Genomic DNA, 22351 nt, shown 5'->3' with positions numbered 1-22351 from the left:
CTGGCTAGCACTACGGAAGAAAGAGACTTGGGGGTCATTACTGACCACAAGATGAACACGAGCCTTCAATGCGATGCTGCGGCTAGTAAAGCGACCAAAATGCTGGCTTGCATCCGTAGATGCTTCTCAAGCAAATCCCAGGACATCATTCTCCCCTTGTACTCGGCCTTGGTGAGGCCATAACTGGAGTACTGCATCCAGTTTTGGGCTCCACAATTCAAAAAGGATGTGGAGAAGCTTGAGAGAGTCCAGAGGAGAGCCACGCGCATGATCAGAGGTAAGGAAAACAGACCTTAAGACAACCGGCTGAGAACCTTGAGGAACTTTAGCCTGGAAAAGCACAGGCTCCGGGGTGATCTGATGGCCGCCTATAGGTTTATCAGGTGTGACCACCAGTATCTGGGGTATTGTTTGTTCACCAGAGTGCCCCAAGGGATGACAAGGTTGAATGGTTATAAACTACTGCAAGACCATTTCAGGCTGGACATAAGGAAGAATTTCTTTACTGTTTGAGCCCCCAAGGTCTGGAACAGTCTGCCATCAGAGGTGGTTCAAGCACCTACATTGAACACCTTCAAGAGTAAATCAGATACTTATCTTGCTGGGATCCTGTGACCTCAGCTGACTTCCTGCCCCTTGGGTGGGGGGCTGGACTCAATGATCTCCCGAGGTCCCTTCCAGCATGAGTGTCTTTGAAATCTGTGAAATGGATGAGTACGTTTGCCCCTGAGCTCCTGCTGAACTTTAGCCTCCTAAGCAGCACATTTGGTTTATGAGTCTGGTTGAACCGCATTGCAATCCCATCCTTCCAAAACATTATACTGTGTATGTTCACGTAGGCGTTTGATATATAACGGTCTGTTATTCCCTCAGCACGGCAAATCTATACAGATTCAAAAGAAGACAGAAAAGGAAATTCTTATTTGTGTGCCTGCTGGAAATTTATATGATCCATTTATACTCCCACTCCAGGTGTAGGAATATTCTGCATTATTATAATTGACTCTCTGGTATTCATGCTATTCTACTTCAAAGCAGTAAACAGATGAGAACATAAACCCATCACTTGTGACTGTAGGAAATTCTCTGCTTTGACATTTGGGGAAGGTGGGAGAATTTCTATCATTGAGAAGACGAAAGAGATTCTGATTAAAGCTGTAAACCCTTCCAAAAGTTGTTTTGCTCTAATAAATAGCCATATTTTCTTCTTCAAAGATGAAGGATTCTGTAGTAAACTGCTCATCTCTTCCTACCAATTAAGTAAGAAATCAAAGTAAATATTCAAATTGACTGTGTGGAGGCCTGTTTAGCATACTCTTTAAACTATAACTTTTGTTTCTCACAGGTTACGCCATATTTTAGAAAGCATTTAAAACTGAAGAGCAAGCAGTTAAAAACGTGAGGAAGAGTAAAAGTGGATGGGCCAATATGGATTAAAATAACTATCTTATGTGTCCATTTGATATCTTAATGCTTTTACCCTGTTTTCTGCAGGGAGAGGGCTCTCTCAGGGATCATGTAACTTTGTGAAGCGGATAAAAATCTTAACCGGATTTTCCAAGTAGACTGAGTTTATTTAACACGTCCGGGTGTGAATGCAAGAGACTTCTCAAACAGTCTCAGAAAGTCCTTGCCAGTCTGTTGGAGTGGATATCAGGTGGTTTTCTGGGTTCTCAGGCCGTTTGCTTTCCTCAGTCTTCCACAACAAGGAGTTAGGCGCGTCAAGAAACTCCTCTTCAGACTGTGGAATTTGAGGCTGATTTCTCTAGTGTTTGCTTTCTGGGCTTCTGTGTCAATATTTATTCATGGGTACCAGGCTCCTGGAAGAAGTCTTTCAAGTGCCCTCCTCAGTATCTGCGGTCCTTCCAGTATGTCCTTTGCTATTGCCAGTGACTACGTTTTTGTTGTTTATCTCTGTCCCTTGATTTTTTTTGCATGCACATTTAGTGGTCGTGTGCTTAATTCCAAGTTACTGCTAATACATCAGTCTAATGCTAGAGCTGTTATGGTCAGTAATCAGTTGGCTAATATAGTATAGATAAGCACCTAATAGTGGAAACTGCCTAACAGTAATGATTTCTCTTTATCCTCAGCTACTTTTGTAGCCCACAAGGGAGTATCTACCTAGATTGTTTTTGTTGCCATTTTTTAAAAATGTAGGGAAGAAAAGACATTTCTGTGAGCTGGGAGATGACAGCATTGTCTCGCATACATTTTTGGTAGGAGTTGATCTTCTGCTGTAAGAGGGCACATTGACCTTCTGCAGATAGCTACACCGCATCCAGCCCTATCACTCGTATCTGAGGAGACCCTCGCTGCTTTCTGTGACTGCACCATCATTCTAGAACAGGGTGTAATGATCAGTCGAAATGCACAGAATAGGGTGGATGGGACAACTTTACAGTCCAAAATACCTAATTGGAAGCTTGCCGCTCTTAATGGGACTAGCCATCACTGGCTTAGTTGAGTCTTGTTCCCTTATGATTGCAGCTGAAGTCTCCATGCTGCTTTCCAGACTTGGCAGAAAGATGGCAAACATGTTTACAAAACTAGAGTATAAGCTGAACTGTTAATTTAGGAAGCAGTTAAAGGAAACTTCTGTGATGCTTTGAGCCCTTTTGCAGCCACGCAACCCAAGGTAATCTGGTATTTTGTTTTCAGATTCTCAAATTGATTTCTTAGATGTGAAGAGCATGGTGCCTCTAGTAGTGATTAAGCATGCCAGCCACTGAGCTCTCTGCTAGTTTGCAGGGAAACTCACACCCTAGGGACCACTGGACTGCCTTAACAGTAGCAGATGTATATGTCCAGGAGGGGCAGACCCAGGATTTTTCTAAAGGGGGAGTGTGCGAGCAATGATTGGCACTGCAGGGGCTGCTGCACCCCTGCTCCCAACCTCCCGCCACCCCAGGGTGGGCAGACTGCACTGTGGGAGCAGCAACTGAGGTCTTTTTAAGTTTCTCATCCAGGTAAGTCTTCCCTCACCCCTGCCTTCCTCTCTGTGCACAGCAGCATGTCCTGTTCCCTCTCTTCCTATTTCACCCCTTCCCTGCCTGCTGCTGACCACACTGCTCAGCTGATCTGGGGATGAAGCGGAGGGTTCAGAGCTGCTCCTGCTCCTCTCTAGCCAGGCTACATACGGAGCCAAGCTCACCCAAGGGCAGCAGCGGCACCGGCAGCAGCAGGCAGTTTCCTTCCTCAGTGCCTGCTCCTGGGCTGGCAGGGATGAGGAACCTGCCTGCTGCTGTCACTGTCCCGACTGAGCCTGGCTTCTTGCAGAGCCCAACTGGAGCAGGGAGAAGCAGCTCTGAAGTCTCCCCTGCCCCCATGCATGGGCAGCCTGTGGGCAGGTGAACGGGGGCAGCAGTGGGCACATGCTGCTGAACACCGAGGGGAAGGGGGGGATTCCTACCCAACTGGGCAACTTAAAATAGTCCCCAGCTGCTATTTCCATGATGTGGTCACCTGAAGGGGAGGGGGTGCCTCCCCCTCTGAATCCACCCCGGCTCTTGAGTGCTTCAGCTTGTGGAATCCTTGTCAGTTTGTGCTGGGAAAATGAGCTGGGTGAATGTCAACAGCTATTGTCAGAGCTAGCGTTCTGCTTTCTTCTGCAGCTAGAGCTCTGGGAAGCTCAGACCGCATGCACTGGCATTTATAAAAACCTATTCTTAATCTGCGTTCCCTTGTCTCTTCCCCTCAGGAGTATAAACAGAAGCTCGCTCGGGTAACCCAGGTCCGCAAGGAGCTGAAATCCCACATCCAGAGCCTTCCAGATCTGTCGCTGCTACCCAACGTTACAGGAGGCTTGGCACCTCTGCCGTCAGCTGGTGACCTATTTTCAACTGACTAGGACAAATGGTGCCCACATTTACCAATTCCCCTTAGTACCAGCAGAAGTAAGAAGACTCTCTCTGGTGTTGACTGGAAATCCAGTCTTCCAATGATCTACCATGGGAAGGGACATGCAGACCTATTTTCAGACTACCAGCTGTGCATGCTCTCTCTCTCTCTCTCTCTCTGTATATTGTCTCATGTTGAGGAGAAGGTGAAGCGTGTGTGTGTGTGTGTGTGTGTGTGTGTGCGCGCGCGCATGCGTGTGCACCAGTGTGTGCACTCCGAAGAGAGGGGTATAGAGTCCATATATATTTTGAAAAGACAAACCTTACTCACATTTCCTGTACTCAGATTAGTTTCCGTTTGCTCTTAGCACTTGTTACTCCCACAGAAGTCACAAATCGTGCACGTAGACCTTGGAAGCTTTCAAAGAAATGTTGGACTTGATGACGCTTTTTTTTTTTTCTCTATAAAAGTATTGGATTATTTCTGAATCAGTTTTGTTTGTTTTAGTCTGGTTTCTGATCTTCATCTCCCTGAGCAGTTGAATGACTAGTGTCCTTTACGGGAGGGTGTGTGCGTATGTACTGTACCATACCAGGGCAAGAAGGATGCGACTATACAACCACGGTACACCCAAACCTTTTGTTAGAGCCGTACTTGCTCTTATTCTTGTAAGAGTTGCACAAAGCTGGTTCCTATTTGGTATGGTGCCTTTGTGTATGAAGCGTAACCGTGGGCAATAAAAATGAACAATTTTCTTGTGATAAGGGATAGTTTCAGAACTTACACTCTGCTGAGCAGTGCGGAACTGGATATTACCCAAGCATGAGTGAAGTAAATTCTGTTCTGGCTCCTTTCTTTTATATTTATACCACATTTATTTTCTCTGTATTATATAATTGAGAAATGTCCGTGAAAGGTTTTGGTTCAACTGCCACAGTCGTGGGATACAACTAGTGATAGTCCATCACTTTCACTTCCTTTGAATTTGAGGATGATTGTATTGAAAATCTTCTTAAGGAATTTAGTTCCCTTAGCTTAAACAAAGTGATTTGCCAAACTGAAGTTTAAATGTGGTATAAATATTTTATGCAGAGAGTATCAACATGTGCAGACTTGTACATGGGCACACACTGTCTCTGCGCATACACCAGTATACATGCACATATAATGTAGGAAGGTGTGCTTAATTTTGAATCACATATTAGCGTAAGTTGACTTTTTTTTTCTTTATTTTGGAGAAAACTAAAAACAAAAAATTTACAATGCTCTCATCTAATACCACGATCATGCCAGCTAGTATTTTACAGCTCCCATGGGTGTAGTCAGGTTTAAATTTTTGTGTATTAGTTCTAACAAACAGACCTCTCTGCTCATTGAAAACCATTCCAATCTGGCAGTGTATCTTGTTGAAATTCAGATGCCTCTCACTAAGATATTGCGAGGTGCTGGAAACACTTGATCTAGTAATGTAAGTTTTTGTAATACAGAGGCTAAAACTAGTAAGGCTAGCTGTGTTGTATTTGTGCCTCGCTTGTAGTCTTAAACTGCTGTTTTCAAAGGTGCGAGGAAACTGATAGAAATATGAAACTCATTCTGTGTGCTCATTAATTTATTTTACAGGGAATTCAGTGGGTTATTCAGCTAAACTGAATAAACTAGTATCTCTGGCTTAGCTGGCGAAACGTCCATGTGCTTTTCCATACCGACACTTGATTTTTTGGCCCTTTATTGAATTTCTTGCTGCCCATCTCTGGAGTCTGTTTTCCCCTTGGCAGAACTCTCCTCTTCCATGAATTGATGCAGTTGGACAGTTCGTTGTCTAAATATTTTTGGACCATTTTAAGTGCTAGAGATTCTCTGCTTTTGCCAAAAAAAAACCTCGAACACCCAAACCAAAAGATGCACTTCTGTCCTGTCCCAGCTCAGCAGAGTTAGCCCAAGGCTATATTTCAACTGGTAATTATTTCCGACGAGCAATTGACTGCATAACTGTTATATGACAACAATGAAGCAAAGCTGTTGTAGAACTTAGACAATTGTGTTGGCATCTCAAACTCTGTGGGGCAGATTTTTCTGTGAGAGAGTTGTATTTTTTTTAATTGAAATGTTTTGATTTTTTTTTTCCCTAAATATATGTGTGTGCGTGAATTGTTTTGGTCTAATTTAAATGAAGTCTTGTGGTTTATAATTTTATTTAGTTTTGCTTTTTGGGCAAAGGGTGCACCTAGTGACCTGAGTGGAGCTTTCTCCAGGTCAAACAGATTTTTCCCCAAAGCGTGTGTCTTTTTTTAACAAAAGCTTAAATCTGTACATGAACTGATTTAGGAATTAATTTAGAAGTATAGGCTGCCATTTGTGGCAGCAGTATATTCTGAAATGTCTCATAGATATCTATTTTTGAATAAAGAGGGTGTCGTTGAAAGGCAGTTGTTTTATTTTTATTTTTCTATCCGCAGACTCCATGTTGCTTTGGCATGCCCTAAATTTTGCTCTGTTCTAAAGCCAGAGTTTCAATGTGCAGCAGCAGCTTCAAGTAGTCTTCACTTTGAAGAGCTCTGTCGCTGTGAAGCATCACTTGAGCTTGACAAATTGACAGTTGCTCTTTAACTGCTTGCAAACCAAACTAATGCATAATTCTCCTAGATCATCATGGCATCAAAGCGGACTCCTCCACTGGACGATCTTCTGTTTGGAGGGCAGAAGGTTTAGAAGGCCAATCCAATCCATAATTAATCCAAGTTGCACTGAGGAACATGTGTAAATAGCTGCATCCTCTAATTAGAGGTGGGAGCCAGGAATCTGACACTGAAACAGTTCTTGGTGCCTCTGTACTACACACTGTCTGCAACCTAGTAGTCAAATGTATTGGCTGTTGAGAAGAGTGTGTGAAAGCAAACATCACATGGAAGTATGGTATGTGGACCAGGGCATGTATGATGCTATCATGAGGCTCTTCTGTCTAGTCGGCTTACCTAATTGCTCCTTAAGATGATTTTAGAGCAGACCCACCTCATATCTATCGTGCTTGGAGTTAGAGAATGTCCATAAAACATTTTCCTGGTGTTCAAATTGTATACCAGCTTAGAAGATCCTGACTCTGAAATTCAGGGCTACTTTCATGACCACGAAAAGCATTTGGGAAATTGGGCATCCTCTTCCAGGGGGTGAGGAAAAAACCCATTTGACTCCCTTCACAGTGAAAATTCATCCTCTCCTGGCGGCCTTAAAAATTAAGGGAGGACTTTTGAAAGATGCCAGCAGCAGGTAGGTGCTAGGATAGCTGCCCTTTGAGTTAAAGTAACAAAGTAAAGAAACTTCAGTTTTATTCAAGATTCTGTCTTATACTCTTCCATATGCCCTGTGGTGCTGGAGGATCGTACTTGGGCTCAGCATAGGCTGTAATTAGCTTTCCTCATTGCTAACACAGCATGCAGGGCTGTTGTGAAAAGCCACTGTAAAATGAGCAGCACGGGGCTTCTGAGGGAGCTTTTTTCGGGCTTTTTGCACAATAACATCCTCCTAGGGCTAAAGCAGCCTTCAGCTGCCACTTGTGCTTTAGGGAGGGGGTGGACGAAGGAGATCTGGGCTTTGGTCCCTTTGGTACAATGGCAGGATGGGGTATGTGTAAATTACGGAGCACAAGTGTCCTGGGGAGGAGGCAGACTAAACGCTTCACCTGCCCAAACCTCTAGGCCCCTCTGGTTCTCTGTCCTGTAGTATAGCCATGACTGGATTGCATACAAAACATGCATGCACCTACGTAGCTCAGTCAGCATCTTGCCCTCATCTGTCAGAGAGATTTTAGTAAACTTTACTCCAGTGGCCAGATGTATTTCAAAGTGCCCCTCCCTATTGCCCCTTGGCCCTGAAATACTTATTTCAGGCACTGCACATTCCAACCAGTTGCTTTTCACAGTTGAATCCGATCCTGGTTATTTAGTCTATTAAAATGAGTACCGTTTTCAACATTGCTCGTGCTGCCAATGCCAAACCGAGGTAGTGCCATGTTATAGATGAGCATCCCTAGCTGCATTCAGATCAAGGATAAAACTTGGGCTCTGAAGGGGAAATCTCCTTTCATGCTGGCAAACAAGTAATGTAATTTTCAAAAACATGGCCCCAAAATGCAAGGCAGATCTCAAGATCCTAGGAAAGTTGGGCTGGGGGGGACCTCACATAACTAGGGCAGCCCCCTGCTTGAGGCAGAATTGTCCCTGACTTGACCATCCCAGCCAAACGTCTGTCCAGCCTGCTCTTGAAAACTCCCCAGGGTGGAGATCCCACCACTTCTCTCGGCAGCCTGCTCCAGTGCTTGACCACCTGCGTGCTCAGTTCCTCCTAATCTTCAACCTCAGCTTCCCCCTCTGAAGCTTGAGGCCATTGCTCCTCTCCCTGTCCCCTAGAGGAAAGCCCATCTCCATCTTCTCTGCCATTGCCCTTCAGGTATATGAAGACTTATCAAGTGCCCCATCTTGCAAGGGTGTAGTTAAGACTCTTGTATAGTTCTATTTTTTTTCCTTATATTTTAATCTTAGTTTAAAAAAAAATTTTTTTTTAGCTTTTAATGTTGAAAAATGTGTGACATCCTGTCTGCAGGGAGCTGAAATTTATTTCCCTAATTTGTGTGCCGGTACTCTTGATATTGCCACAGCTCAGTGAATAACATACTTTATTGCTGCTCCCCTGCACGGAGGGAAGGCATAAACAATGAGCTTTAATGAAAGTGCAGTTCTTCTCTGAAAAGTGACTTTGTAAAACTTGCATTTTCTTGAACGCGGTGTGTTCAATTACACTTGCTTCAGTGAGCAGAATAAATTGTTCCTGCTCCTTTCTCCTGCTACCCTCTACCACTCAATGGGAGGTAGAAAGGGTCTCTTCTGGCCTGGGCAGAAACAGAACCCGTTTTGCAGTTGGCTTTTAATGGTATGTCTCTTGAACTCATCCAGTACTCCTAACGCAAGAACTACAGCTGCCCAATAAACATTAATCAAAAACATTCATTAAATCCTTTGGCGCAGTATCTACAAATAGTTTTCATTCTTTCAGCTCCAAAGGCAGAATTGTCTGCCTTTCTGACTCTCTCTCATGATGTTAGCTACAAAGAATAGTGTTTGATATCCAAACATGAGCTGGCATTTGGAAAGCGCTGCTCTACTTCAGAAGTGAAAAAATATTGGAGATGGAAATCACTGAGACACAGGAACCATGCAACTATCAGTGGGATCTTTGTGCATCTTTCTAAACTTAAATGGCAGGTTTCGGCATCTGAGGAAAGCTGTGGTGGACCAAATTAAAAAAAACACAAAGGTAGTCCAGAGAGTTTCTCTTTTGGATGGTAAATTAATTATTAAGGCAGTGAAACCTGCCTTGCAATCTGCATAAGCATCCCCTCCAGCACAGTGCTCTGGTTGTAAGATTTGTGGTTTGCCATGTTGTGATTTGACTTGAGTGGCCTTGAAGACTGTGGGGTTTATTTAGCCCTGGGATTGCAATTCAACCCCTCTTTCCCTTTAGAAGAGAGAAGCCAATATGGGCAGGGATGCTTGTTCCTTCATGGATTACTCCAATAGAGAAGAACTGCAGGAGGTCCAGCTCGATTAAAGGTGAATGGTGCAGGACTTGCTGCTGCTGCTGGGGGTCATTGTGTTAATCATCTTTGCAGTTGTCCACACAGTATGGGCCAGTAGCTCCTCATCACATTTCCATTAAAGGATGGTTTTCTGAGGACATTGAAGATGCAACAGTGAAGTGTCACGGAGGTGAGACAACCACCCCGGCATCTGCCAGGTAGCTGGAAATGATGGACTCCCTGGTTAGCGTGTGGCTCGGCTGCCTCTCGTATCCCCTTGTATCTCTAGAAGCTGCTGGATCTGGCATAGGGCAGACCAGGGCATTTCCAGGGTAGCGTGCAATGCCAAACTGCAGCATGCTCCAGGGAGAAGAGCTCTGAAGACATCTCTTTTCTACAGTGCCACTTCTCAAAAGGTATTGGATTTTGAGGAGCATTTTTCCCAGAGAGGGAAACCACTCTGAGTTTGCTTCTTGCATGTGCACATATGGACTTGTGGGGAAACGGGCCTATAACTGGGCACTAATGATGCCTGTTCTGGGCTCCAGCCTCTCTGGCTGTGGTGACCAGATCCATGAGACCCACCAGGTCCTAATGTGGTGACATCTCTTGCTGGACGTCCCCGGGTGGGGGGGACAAGCCAGGGGAAATGAAAACGCCTGGGGCACTAGGAAGGTGGTGGGTCCTGCAGGATGGACGGGGTTTTGTCATGGTTTACTTTCTTTTTGCCTCACGGCTGAACTGCAAGCTTCTGCCATCGATTCCAGGAGGCAGCTGTTGCACTCAGAGGACGGGACGTCTGACCTGTCGTTTTGGTGGCAGAGGTGACTGATTACCCAGGCTGCTGCCATAGTCACACATGGTTTCTGGGGTATCCTGGGTCTGTCAAGGGCTGAGAGAGCAGATCGTGTGGATGTCAGGTCCCTGTTGCACTCTCCCTGCCTCTGCCATGTTTGTCCTTTGGCACAGAGTGGGCTGCAAAGGATTTTCCTCCTAATCCCCCATAAGTAGCTTTTTGCAGCTGCCCTGATAGTGCTGGCAGGGGGTGTTGTTATCTTGGGAGGATGGATGACTTCTGATGGGTTTTCTGTTTCCTTTCAATTAGCAGTATTAGTAGGAGGGGAAGAAGGGGACACATCTCCTGGCTGGTTTCCCTGCACTCACGTTGCTGTGGTTACTGTTTTTTTTACAGAGGTACCTGGTGCCAAAGAGTTGCAAACAACACCAGCCAAATGTGCCACCTGCAATGGCTAGCAATTTAGGTATATTCCTCTCCGATTTCTGGGAGGGTAGAGAGAGCCTGAGTGCTGCAGCGGGGGAGCAGCAGTGAGATTAGCAGGCTCTGCTGACTCCAGCTTTGTCGTCGGTGGCTTTCTGTGGTTGCTGGCAGGAGTTGTGTCCTGGGCCACATAGCTCTGGAGCAGAGACCAGGTGTCAAGCCAACAAGGAAGCTGGGTGTGCGAGCTCTGCGGGGCTCCCCGAGAGCCTTCCCATGCTTCTCTGGACTCCCTTTGCAATGCCATGCAAGTTCTGCACGGCCAGGGGCTTTATCTAGTTGGCCAGGCCAGTTCTTGGCTCCTCTTCTGCCACCGCCTACCAGTTGAGGGGAATGCAGGGACTTGGGGCGGGGGGGACACGGAGCAGGTGGCCTTCTGTCCTTCTCCCTGTCAGGATGAGGGTAATGGTCCCTTTGCTGCCCTCAAATGTTCACAAGCAGCTGGTCTCTAGCACAGGTGAAGGAAGCACAGCAGCTTCGTTCCAAGTAGGTAGCACCTGTGAGCCGATGGTCAGCACCGCGGTCCGCTCCTCACATTGCTCTCCTGACCGTCCCTGGCAGGAGTTCACGGCCCAGGACTCTGGGAAATGTTAGTGAGCCCATGCTTAGGGCCAGGGTGGTGGCGAAGGGCAGCGTAGTCGAGAGTGGCGGGGGAGCAGAGGAAGGTTGATGGGTGAATGGCCCCTCGCTGCGGTGCCGCTTGGGCACCAGCCGCAGAACCCCAGTAAAGACCCGTTTCCATCTGCTTGGCTGGCTGGTCACAGACCGATCTCTCTGCCATGGTAGCAGCGGTTATGAAAGCCCCTTGAATCCCACACTGCTGCAGCCCCCGCAAATCACTTTGCTGCTTCCACCTCGCGTCTGACAACAGACGTTCCTGGCAGGCGGCCTGCTTGCCTTGGGGGAGAGATGCCTTCACCTGGCTCCCTCCCTGCAGCTCTGCCTCGCTAATCCCCTGGCACATTCCTCCTTGCGTGGGGTTTTGATAGCATCGGGGCAGTCTGTGGCCTGGGGCCACTGGCTTATTCCTGCCATGCTGTTTCCTTGTGGAGCCAGGCCAGCCCATTCCTCGTGAGCCTTGCAGGCCCCAAGCTGTGTTGACTTGCCATAAAACAAACCCATGAGAGGAGGGCGTGTGCGTGTCTCGCTCGCTCCATCACCCGCTGGTTCAGGCACTAGTCTGGAATGTGGAGACCGGGGTTCAGCCCCAGTCAGCCTGATTCACAGCAGTGTTATTCCAGCCCCACTCGGGCCACACAGGCCCCCATAACTGGTAGCTGGGCAATGGGGAGGGGGATCTTCTGGTTACTTCTTGACGTGCCAGGCAAGCTGAAAGACAGGGAGACGAATAAGCTGTCAGAGCCACTGAGCTAAAAGCACCAAGAAAAATAGCCCCAAACCTGATGTGAATGAAAGCCCATGGGTTTGTGGTGGTTCCTGCTGTGCACGTGGCTACTCTGCTTCCACGTACAGTTGGGGGTTTGCTCAGGGGTGAATGGGCACCAAGACTCAGCCAGCAGGTCAAATGCCAGGGGCAGGGACGTGCTTTGTAGCCACAACTAGCATGAATCTCGGAAAAATCTACTGGAAATCAGTCTTGTCCAAGAACTGCGCTGTCCCCATGATTTAATGCATATTGGTTGTCTCCTTATTTCATGTCAACGAGTTTCCACTTTCAACCCATTGCTGCTGTTAGGAAGAGCCCCTGTGGCACTTCAAGAGCAGCCGATGTTGGGACCTTCTTTCTAGGCTGCTTGGCTTTTAGAAAGGGATGGCAGAGAGAGGCAGCTGCATTCACGGCTCTGGTGTATTTTTGTCGTCCCTTTGCTTTGTGTGCATCCATCCTGTGCTTCGCGCTTTTCTTGCTGGGGTTAAAAGGCTCCTGGACCACTACAGCTGCACCCGATACCGAATTAGAGCCAGCATCAAAACTCTGCTCCAGGTTTCTTTGGCTCCTAAAGGTTGTGTGAAGAGTTCGCTCCAGGTGGGCGCGGAGATCCTGTTCTCATCCTCTCGGTGACTGAAGGCGCTCAGCAGAGAGCGTTGCTTCCAGGGCGTGCTGTTTTTTGCAGTTTGTGAAAACTGCCTGGCCGAGCCCCTGGGATCCTGTTCCTCACTGCTGTCGAGTTGCTACACGCCTGGGTGCAGGTGTCCGGTGCTTTGAAAAGGCGCCATTGAAAGTCCTACATAAATCCAAAGCTGTATAGTTTTCTTTTTACTGCAGCTTGCTGGTCCATTAACTGGAGCCCTTGAGGCCATGACGAGCTGGCTGGCGTTTCCTGGGCAGGGCAGGTTATTCTCTGCCCATTTGGAGCTGTCTTGCACTGTCTCAGCACTTGGAAAAGACATTCAATGTCCACCCGTGTCCATGCAGCTGCAAATGTTACTGCCTGTGCTACCATAGTGCCTTGCAGCCCTCGCTGCGGGCAGGACACGACCTGTATGGAGCCCCGGGTGACCTAGAGCAGTGGTTCTCCATCTCTGGGCCCTCCCTCCCAGCACCGGGCTGCTCGTGCATGCTGGTGATGGCAGGGACAGCAGGGCTGTTGGCTCTGAGAGCTAGGTTGCACAGGGGATGAAAGAGGCTGGGAACTACTGACCGGGAGCCTTTATTCACACGGTGGCTGCACCCCCCCGGCCTCGTGTTGGTATTTTACCCTACGCTGGGAAAGACCAGCTCTGCTGGCATGGTCCATAAGCCAGGCGTCATCGTGGCTGTATGCAGGCGGCTGAGGGAGAGGCCTTGCACGTGTTCCTGGTGCATGGGGTGGGGCAGCTGCGGGGGTGCAAGTCGGGCAGAGTTGTGATTAGCACAAGCAGGCTCCCAAGCTCGCCAGCCCAGCCCTGCAGATGGATGCGCATGATTAGCACTGTGCTAATCATTATTTTATCAGTCCAGGTCGACTCCAAGTTATTTTTTAATGATGCCTCGAGCCCCCGGCATCCCGGCTTGCCACAGCCATGTGCGATGATGCTCCTTGCCCGTGGCCTCACAGCCTTCCCAGAACCAAGGGACATTCCTGACCAGGCAGAGGAGCTGGGAAGGGGCTTGCCTTTAACCTCGCGCTAGAGGCTCGGTGGCGACGGGGGCTCCAGGGCAGCCCTCGCTGCCTGTGTCCGTCCGGCCCTGGGTGTGGTGCAGGCTGCAGCGGGTCGCATGCTGTGACTTACAGCGGCTATTTTTGAGGCTGGAATGAACAAGCTGGCCGTGCTGAAAGCTCCCTCTTCTCTCCGATCTGCTCAGCTGCGAACTCTCGTCTGTCAGCCAGGGGTGGGCAGTCGCGCTGTCCTCCGTGTCCTGGGAGGCAGAGGTGAGGCCTGCTCCAGGTCGGCCTTGGAGAAGAACAGCCCTTTGCAGCAAACGCGAACTTCCCACTGGTTTTCATGGATGAATGCAAATCCAAAGCCCAGAAATGAGGGTCCAGCCAGTCGGGCCATCTTCACCCCCATGTCCTGCAATAGCATAAACTCATGGGCTCACACAGGGGACTCAGTGGCTTAGGCTTATCCCCACTGACTTTGCCCTGTGCCATGCTGAAAACTGGCAAGCCAGATGGCATGAGTTCAGTCAGTTCAGACTGGGTGTTCACCCAGGGGACGTCCCCCCATACTTGCCTGTTGTTCGATGCTGGCAGTCATGGCCTTTTAGCAGCTCTGAATGCTGAGGTTATGCATGCAAAGGGGAGTTTGGGGAAAAACACTATTTCTGAAGCTAATTATTTTTGCTGGGCAGCTCATTACGTGAAGTAGAGCCTGGGTAACTGTGCAGTGGGGATTATTAATGACCCTCTACCTGCTTTGGAGAGAGTTTTATAACTGAAGTCATGCAGCGGGGGCAGAGGAGGGTGCAGCTGCTTCACATGTTGACTGAAATTGGAGCTTTGGAGGTGGGGGGGTTCCCCCATCAAGGGCGTTTAAAGGTTTTGCTGTGAAGCACTGAGCCGTGGCAAGTGCTCCAAGCCAAGAGGAGCCGGGTAGTAGGAGCCGGACGGCCCTGTAGCATAGACGTTGGCCAAGGAGGCTTCCAGCAGTGGTGGTCGCGGTGGCTTATGTGAGATGGACACGTGGCAAGAGGGAACAGGGCGCAGTCCCCGTCTGAAATGACCAGCGAGTAGATGTGTCCCTAGCACGGGGCAGCAGCCCACGTACATCTTGAAGCACGTAGCTTTTCCCCCCAAGCTGCCTCTGTTCTGCCCCTCAACTTATCACTCGACCCATCTTCTCCCAGCTGCCCCAGGACCAACCGGGTGTAGCTCTGGATACTCCGGACAGGATACCCGGTGGGCAGGCAGCTCGGAGAAGTGTTGGATGTACCCCTCCCGTCTGCATTCGCTCGGTGCCCAGCATTTCCTGCTATCCCTTGGAAATCGGGAAACGAGAGGAATGGGAAATGAAGCAGGGAGACTCAGCAAGGAGCAAATGATTTCCCTCGTCCTGCAGACCCAAAGCAGGCGTCTGCAGTTCCCTGGATGCTGGTGTGCGAGCACTGGGGGCAGCAGTTTGCTGGGGTGAGAGTATGGCTCGGGGGAGATGCCCCGTGATAAAACCTCCCCTGAGAGAGGACTCGGGATCCAGTTATGCCTATGCACATTCCTGCTGAAGTCCAGAGACGGCACAGACACCGCTGGCCCTGGGAGCAGCTCAGGAATGTGTCACGGCACGGGCTTTTCTTGTTGTGAAAGATGAAGCGCTGCACACCTCGGGGTCCTTCCCGCACATAATTACTGCTCGGAAACCGGGCCTGACATCCTTTTGCTGTCCGGCTCCAGTTCCCCACGGGGGACCAGGTCTCCAGAGTGCCAGAAATCGGGGATGAACGCTCTCAGCTGTAACCATGTTCGTGATTCAGAGGTAACTTCCTTCTCCGAGGAGCAAGAGCTCAGCCTGCTTCTAGGGGAAAAAACCCTGGCGTCCCGCGCGCGGCACGCAGCGCTGTTTACGAGAGGCTGTGAGCAGAGCAGATAGCAGCGGTGAGGCTGAACGAGAAGCTAGGGAATTCCTGGGTCTGTTGGAAAATGTCCTTGGGGATACCGTACATTGGCAGATTTGTCACGGTACTTTAGAAAACGTAAACTGCCTGCCGACCCGCTTTGTTCTTGATAGCGTGCTTGCACATAGCTCTGGTCCCCGAGGGAGCGGCAGATGATCCAGTACTGGTAGGCCTTTTCCATCACTGTCTTCCAGGCTTCGGAGTAAATAAAGGGATTTACAGTGAGGGTGACTGAATGAAGCTGAGCATTCATTTTTTTCCCTTTTAAACGAAGCTTTTCCCGAAGTGAGATTGCTACATCTGTTGCAAATTGGTCTAATAAGGTATTGCCAATGAGGCATTCCAGCTTGTTGATTAGCGTTACACGTCTTGCTTCTTCTTTCTGTGACACACCGCTGTGCCGTTACTCAACGAACGGTTTCAACAAGACTCAGCCTACCGAACAGCAAGGACAGACTGAGGCGTTCAAAGAAGGGGTCTTCTGTCATGACGCTTAAGGCTGCTGTTGTGCACGGCTAAATAAACTGACCGGCCCTTGACACAAGGTGTGTTTTTACTCGCAAAATGCTGAATTCAACTGTGGCGTCTCCTTCATGCGAGGCTTTGGAGAGGAGTCCGCGCTCTGGGCTGGCGCTGGAAGAGTAGGGGCTGCCGGGGACGGGGCTGGCTGACCTGGGAGGTTCCTCCAGCGCTGCGATTCCTGGTTTTGTCTCTCCCTCGCCACGGCCCTCCGCTTCTGCTGCCCGAGGGCGTTTTGTGACTGCAGAGCACAGTCTGGACAGCCTTAAAAGCCTCGCAGGGTTTGAAAGGAATCAGTCCAGCCTCCCCCTTTGTTATATCTGGCAAGAGAAGCAAGCGTGCTGCAGTGCCGTTGGCCTGTGTTTACTTGCCTGGTGGGCTGGAGGAGACGGGAGCTCGGCCGGGGGCTCTGGCGGCGTGGGGGGGATGTGAGGGTAACTGGAGGGAAGGGTCTGAGCTCCTTCGGCCTGCGCAGAGCCGCTTTGCCTCCTTTTTGCTTCGTGATTCAGGTCTCCCATATTGCACGCGGGCCGAGTGAGCGTTGGCCGTGCGCCTTCCACATGTGCTCCCGGTAGAAATGCACAAATGGGACCGGACGTGAAATGCAGGCGTCTGGTTCTGGAGCACAGTGCCCACTGGAGAACGCTTCGCACGCGGTGGACGCCGCCTGGGCCTCCTCCGCTCCTTCTGCCTGCTGAAGCTGTGCTCCTCTTTGTCTTCCAGATGCCCGGAGGCTCGGCCCCGCTCCCTGCCTCTCCGCTCTTCGTCTAGTCATTCTCGTCCGGCAGGGCTGGCGGGCCGGCCCTGCTGTCACTGCCCAGATGCCTCCCACGCCAGACATGACCCCGATGGGTGGCACCGTGTGGAGACCTGCCTACGTGCAGCCGAGACGGGTGCGTTGGCCGTGGCTAGGGCCGTGCGACTCATCCACGCAGCACAGCTGCCTGCAGTCTCCCATGACCGGGGGCTGCCTTTTATGTGCCCGTGTTACCTGTTTGCCACCCGCCTCGGGCTGATGCGGCAGGAGGACACGCCTGGTCCTTAGCGCAGTGCAAAACCGTTGCAGCGCCTGCGGGAGCAGCGCCCGGCGCAGGCGAGGACAGAGGCAGGAGCTCCCCAGGTGCAGCGAGCAGAACTCGCCCTGCAATGAGGTGGCCGTCCGTCCGGGGGCTCATCCATCCCCTCTGATGCCCAGGCCTGCTCCCTTGCCTTGCATGGCCCAGCTCCGGAGGAAGTCTGCCCTGGTGCACTGGGAAGGCTCATCCTGATAGCATCTCATGTCTCAGCGTAGAGACGTGTCCCTCTATGAAGAGTACATGCGACCCTATTTTCCTACTCACTTTCTTCTTGTTAACCATCACGGGCGGGGGAGGTTCATTTCTTTTCAGGGACAGGATTGAGCCAGGGCAAGTTGCACAGGTGCATCCAGGTTGGTAATGGCCCTCCAGGGTGCAGCTGCCTTCGGGAGGTGACGGAGACCCAGTCCGGGGACAGCGCGAGCAATTGTCCTGTCCGACTGCTGCAGGGTCCATGTGGAAGCAGTGGGGCCAGGACAGGAGGCAAAGACGGAGGGGCTGGCAGAGAGGATGAGCACCCGGGGACCTAGCGCAGTTGACCCAGGCTGGTGCGGTGCTACAAGCTGCGAGCCGGCCTCCCCGAGAGGGCGGCACGTCTCGCTAAGGGATGGTGAAGGCGCAGACCCGGCCGTGCGGGGAGGGGAGCGAGGGCCCAGGCTGCCCAAAGCAACACGTGCTGCCAGGCAGGTTGTGGGAAGACCAGGGCCTCTGCAGGATCCGGAGTTTCCTCTGTCGAGGCTGCCAACGCAGCTAGGACGGGGAGGCTGGGCTCCGACCTGCGTGCACCGCGTTGCGGCTGGAGCGGCCTTGTCCAGGCATCAGTTTCATCTGCACCACAGCCCTGTGCTCCCCCCACTGCCGAGGCGACCCGTGCAACCAGCTGCCAGTTTGTGGTCTACTTTTGGGAATCAGTCCTCTTCGTGGGAGGTGTGGGCTGAGCCCTGGCTGCAAGGTCAGCACCAGACTCCTAGGGCCAGGAGCTCAAGGATTTAACGTGGGGTATTCCTATAGTCCTACATTTCCCTTTGCTCCTCTCGGTGCTCGCCATTTCCTTGCCTCTCCCCCATGTCCTTGTGCCTGGCAGGCTCCGCAGACCTGCATCCCATCCCTCTTTCCTGGCATCCTTGAACAAACTCAAGTGCATCGGGCTGAATGATGGGAGGTGCAAGAGCTGCAAGAAAGGAGCCTTTAGCGATTCAGCCAGCTGGTTCAGCACCACAGGAGCCTGACACATGCCGGCACCGAGATGAGAAATGCCTGGGAGAGACGCCCCTCCCAGCTCCCCCATCTCTGCCGGCCTCGTGCCCTGCCGCCTCTCCCACTTGCCCCTTGCTCCCTCCTGGCTGGGGCTGGAGGTGAGGCTGGTGTTGACCCAGTGGCTCTGGGGACACATGCTGCATTTAGCACATCTGCTCTGCTCCCCCCGCTCTGGCCCTTGGGGTCGGGGCTGCGTCCCAGCACCTCAGCGGGGCCCCAGAGCCTCTGCCGCAGCCCTGGGGCCGAGGGTTTCCAGCCCCGAAGACTACAAACCCGTTCACAGCCCTCGGGAGGTGCCTCCTGCAAAGGGAAGAGACCTGGTTCTGCTAACACTTCCCCGGCTTTCTACCAGGCAGGGATCACAAAGCGTGTCGCGTGCCACCAGCAATGTTAGCCGTGGGGCTCTGTCCCCTCCTGCCTCGAGATGCGTGTAGCTCTGGGGAGCTCTTCAGCTGCTACAGCAAGTTCCCTGCGGCTGGCCTGTGTTGTCCGTGCAGACGAGCGTGGTCCTGCTCCCCACCGAGGTTTCTGGGAAACTCCAGCATCTCTCTGGACGCGGGCTGGGCAGCAAGTTCTCCATCCACCCCTGGTGCCCCTGTATGGCGGCCCAGCTCGCGCCGCCTCCTCCAGCGCTTTGCTGGCTTGTGGGCAGCGTGATTTCTCTAGAGAGCTCGTGGCTGTTAAGGGGAGATGATTTATTTGGGAATTATGCGCACCCAGAGGGTTTTGGGGAACTTGGTGATGGGAAGCATTGCTATTAGTTATGTGGAGTGGGGGAGGGGATGCTTCCAGGGTACAGGGCATCGGAGGAAATCCTTGGCTTAATCCGTTTCCGTTCACAGCATTTGTTGCTGGGGCCGCTGGTACGAGAGCTTAGTGTCTCTCCTAGCAGACGTCAAACAGGCCTGGACTGAGACCACGTCAGCAAGGGCGACCTAGGGGAGAGCATCCCACGGGAAACCCCTGCACATCTCCGGTCAGGGCTTTGGAGCATCGTGGCCACCCCGCTGGTTTCCCACTGTCCCCTGGAGCATCCAGCCCAGCACCATGGGCACATCCCAAGGGCGCAGATGTGCTCACAGGCGGAGCACGTAGATGATTTAGTGGGTGGGAGGACCGGGGCTGGTGCCAAAGCCTCGTAGCTGGCTGGGAATGGAGCTGTTCCCTCTGCGCCCCTAGCCCGCTGCAGTCCCGTGCGAGACGAGCTGCTCCTGCTGGGTCCAATTAGAGGCAACCTTTTGCAATGCATTCGCTTGTGAAATTTGCTGGCAATCTGGAACTGAGAAGGGAAAGGTGCAAAAGAGGCCAGAGCCGCCTCGCTGAGCCGAACCAGAAGCCGTAAAGGCTTTAACGAGCTACCTCTTAGCCGCTCCAGCTGCTCGGGTGCCAGGGACATGGCCAAGGAGGGAGCCCTAAAGAAGATGGATCGCTGTGCAAATCCTTCCCTAGTGCCACAGCAAAGGTTTAGAGGCTCATTTAAGGCCAGGCATTCGGGATGAGCGTGTCTGCCGTCTGCTCTGGCTTCGGCGTGGGCTTCTCTCCTTGTTTGCAGGGCTCCAGACCTGCAGCTGCGTGCGCAGCTCAGCCAGCGTCTGTACCAGGGTCCCCAGCCGAGGGGGAAGGCAGCCTTTGTGGCATAGTTGTGACAGGGTCCCTCCAAACTGAGCACCTGTCACCCGCCCCCAAGACGCTCAGGGTTACAGCAGCTAAATACCATCATCTCTTGGGTCCAGATCCCAACCACGGCATAGGCTGAGCTGTCCTGTAGCTGTCTTTAATTGCAGGAGGGCCCAGGTACTGCACCCGCACGGTCCCTGCCCCAAAGAGCTTGCTGTTCATAGAGGCAGGGCGGGGAAATGCTGGGAGGAGAAACAGTGGGGGCAGAAAGGGCTCAGGCCTGTGCTCTGGGGCTTGTTCGTAGACAGTGAGGTTTGGGGGGACCTCAGGAGGTCACATCTAGTCCAACCCCCTGCTCCAAGCAGGACCAGCCCAATTATCTCACCCCAGCCAAGCCTTTGTCTACCTGGGTCTCCAAATCTCCAAGGATGGATACTCCACCACCTCTCTGGGTGACCTGTTCCAGTGCTTTACTGCCTTCCTCATGAGGGTTGTTTTTCATAATATCCAACCTAAACGTCCCTTGCTGCAACTGGAGCCCATTGCTCCTGCTGTCATCTGCCCCCACTGAGCCCAGTCCTCCTGCCCGTCTCCCAGGCCATGGGGATCCCGTTGTTCCTTGTGACGGGCCGTCCCGCAGCTGCCCTGGAGGAGCCACAATAAGGATGGGAGAAGGAGATGGGTAAAACCCAGCCAGGTCCCCCCAGAAGGAGCTGGCAGGGGAGCAGTCTGGCCTCGGAGGCATCAGCTCAGCCTCCCTCATGAGCCGGACACCAGCACCACAGTTCGTTGCACCTGGGAGCAGGTGCAGGGAACCAAACCCGGGCCACCCTTGCCCTCAGGCCTAGGAGACCTTTCTTTGTGCTGTTCTGGGACCAGCTGCCCAGTTCCGTACAGTGTTTCTCCCACTGGGTCCCATCACATGGCTCTTCCTATGGGTCTCTGGCTGGTTGCTCGGGGCCCGGGAACCATTCTGACAAGGGAGCAGGGGGGAGACGCGGGTCCAGAGGGAGGAACGTGCTTGGACTTCATCGCCGCAGCAAACATCCATCTGTCCAGCCCCCACAGGAGACAGCACTGGGTACTGGGATGGGGCTTCCCAGCGGGTGGGTCTCCTCTGCGTGTGGTGCCCGCATGGCAGGGCTGCATGGGTGGGCACAGAGCTGGCTGTGGGCAGGGGGCTGTGCAGGGGTGCAGGTTTCGCTGCAGGTGAAGACTGGTACAGGGTTTTATTGCAAGGCCCTGGTTTGCTGCATGCTCTGCATGGGGTTGTGGCACTGGGGGCTCTTTGGGATCTGCATGGCAGTGATGCCATGGGCTTGGCAGCTGCAGAAGCAGACAGCAAACTATCTGGAAGTGCCTTTGGGCTGGTGCATGGGTGGATGCCAGGAAAACCTCGGCTCAGGGGACCTTTTCACCCTCTCAGAGGCAGGAAGGAGCAGCATCACCCCAAATTCAGTGGGGAAACACCCCTGCTCCCCTGGGCAGGGGGATAAAGCAGCCACTCAGGGTCTACAGGTGGTATGGGAGCTGAAAAGTATGTCTGTGTGATAAAAGTGCTTGCTGAAGGCTCTATGAAGATTAGACCAAGTGTTTTTCTGCATTTGTCTAGATATTAAGCTATTAGTTGTTGCTAAAAGCCTAATTATAGTTTAAGATGTAATAAGGCCTTGTATAAAGTAAGGCCTAGTAAATTTAGCAAAGCCTAGATGTAGTAAGGCCCTGTGGTGCAGTTAAAATTACCTTATCAAAGGAATGCAAGGCTTGTATTGCTATTGGTCAGTCTATGAACAGTTGAAGAAAAAGGAATCTAAGTGGTTGTATGTTATCAGTGTCCTTCAGAAGCTATAAATTAGCTGAAATATTTGGAAACCATTCAGAAGGAAGATGCAGCTCTGTGAAAAGGATTAGTTAGCTGTTGCCTGGATCAGTGGGCCCACGCACCTCGAGGAGCCCAAGAACTGCATTCCAGGGTCCTTCCCGGCACCCCTCAGACAGCGTTGCTCGGGGACGCCTGACCTCGCTGAACTTTGTGGAAAGAGAAGCTTGCTGTGTATCAGGCATCAGAGGGACTGTCGATAAGTTACTGCCGCAAATTGCTTTTGTCTGCCATCGTTTGTCTTGTTACTATGCGTAGTTGTGGTTTTTTTTAAGTCGATAGATCTTTCTTACCTTTCTACCCCCAACCACACTCTCAATCTAAATGC

General features: G+C 51.5%; 1 protein-coding gene across 2 annotated transcripts in view; it reads left to right on the top strand.

Annotated features, from left to right (window-relative positions):
• The window catches only part of RPRD1B (regulation of nuclear pre-mRNA domain containing 1B), a 48852-nt gene extending 26615 nt beyond the window's left edge, over positions 1-22237 (top strand). The window contains exon 7 of one of the 2 annotated variants that reach the window (XM_090020841.1): positions 16918-22237. In XM_090020841.1, the coding sequence (XP_089876967.1) occupies positions 16918-16965 (48 nt within the window). In that variant the 3' untranslated portion in view covers positions 16966-22237. Of the gene's footprint in view, positions 1-3700; positions 6263-16917 lie in introns of those variants that run through there. The other variant, XM_090020840.1, reaches the window with a different exon arrangement.
• Positions 22238-22351: the final 114 nt, after the last annotated feature.

Source organism: Crocodylus siamensis, chromosome 10 (assembly GCF_052110815.1).
Source record: "Crocodylus siamensis isolate JL-2025a chromosome 10, ASM5211081v1, whole genome shotgun sequence".
In the NCBI taxonomy this organism is placed as follows: Eukaryota; Metazoa; Chordata; order Crocodylia; family Crocodylidae; genus Crocodylus; species Crocodylus siamensis.
The sequence above is the reverse complement of the archived record's forward strand: the minus strand, read 5'-3'. Positions and strand labels throughout refer to the sequence as shown.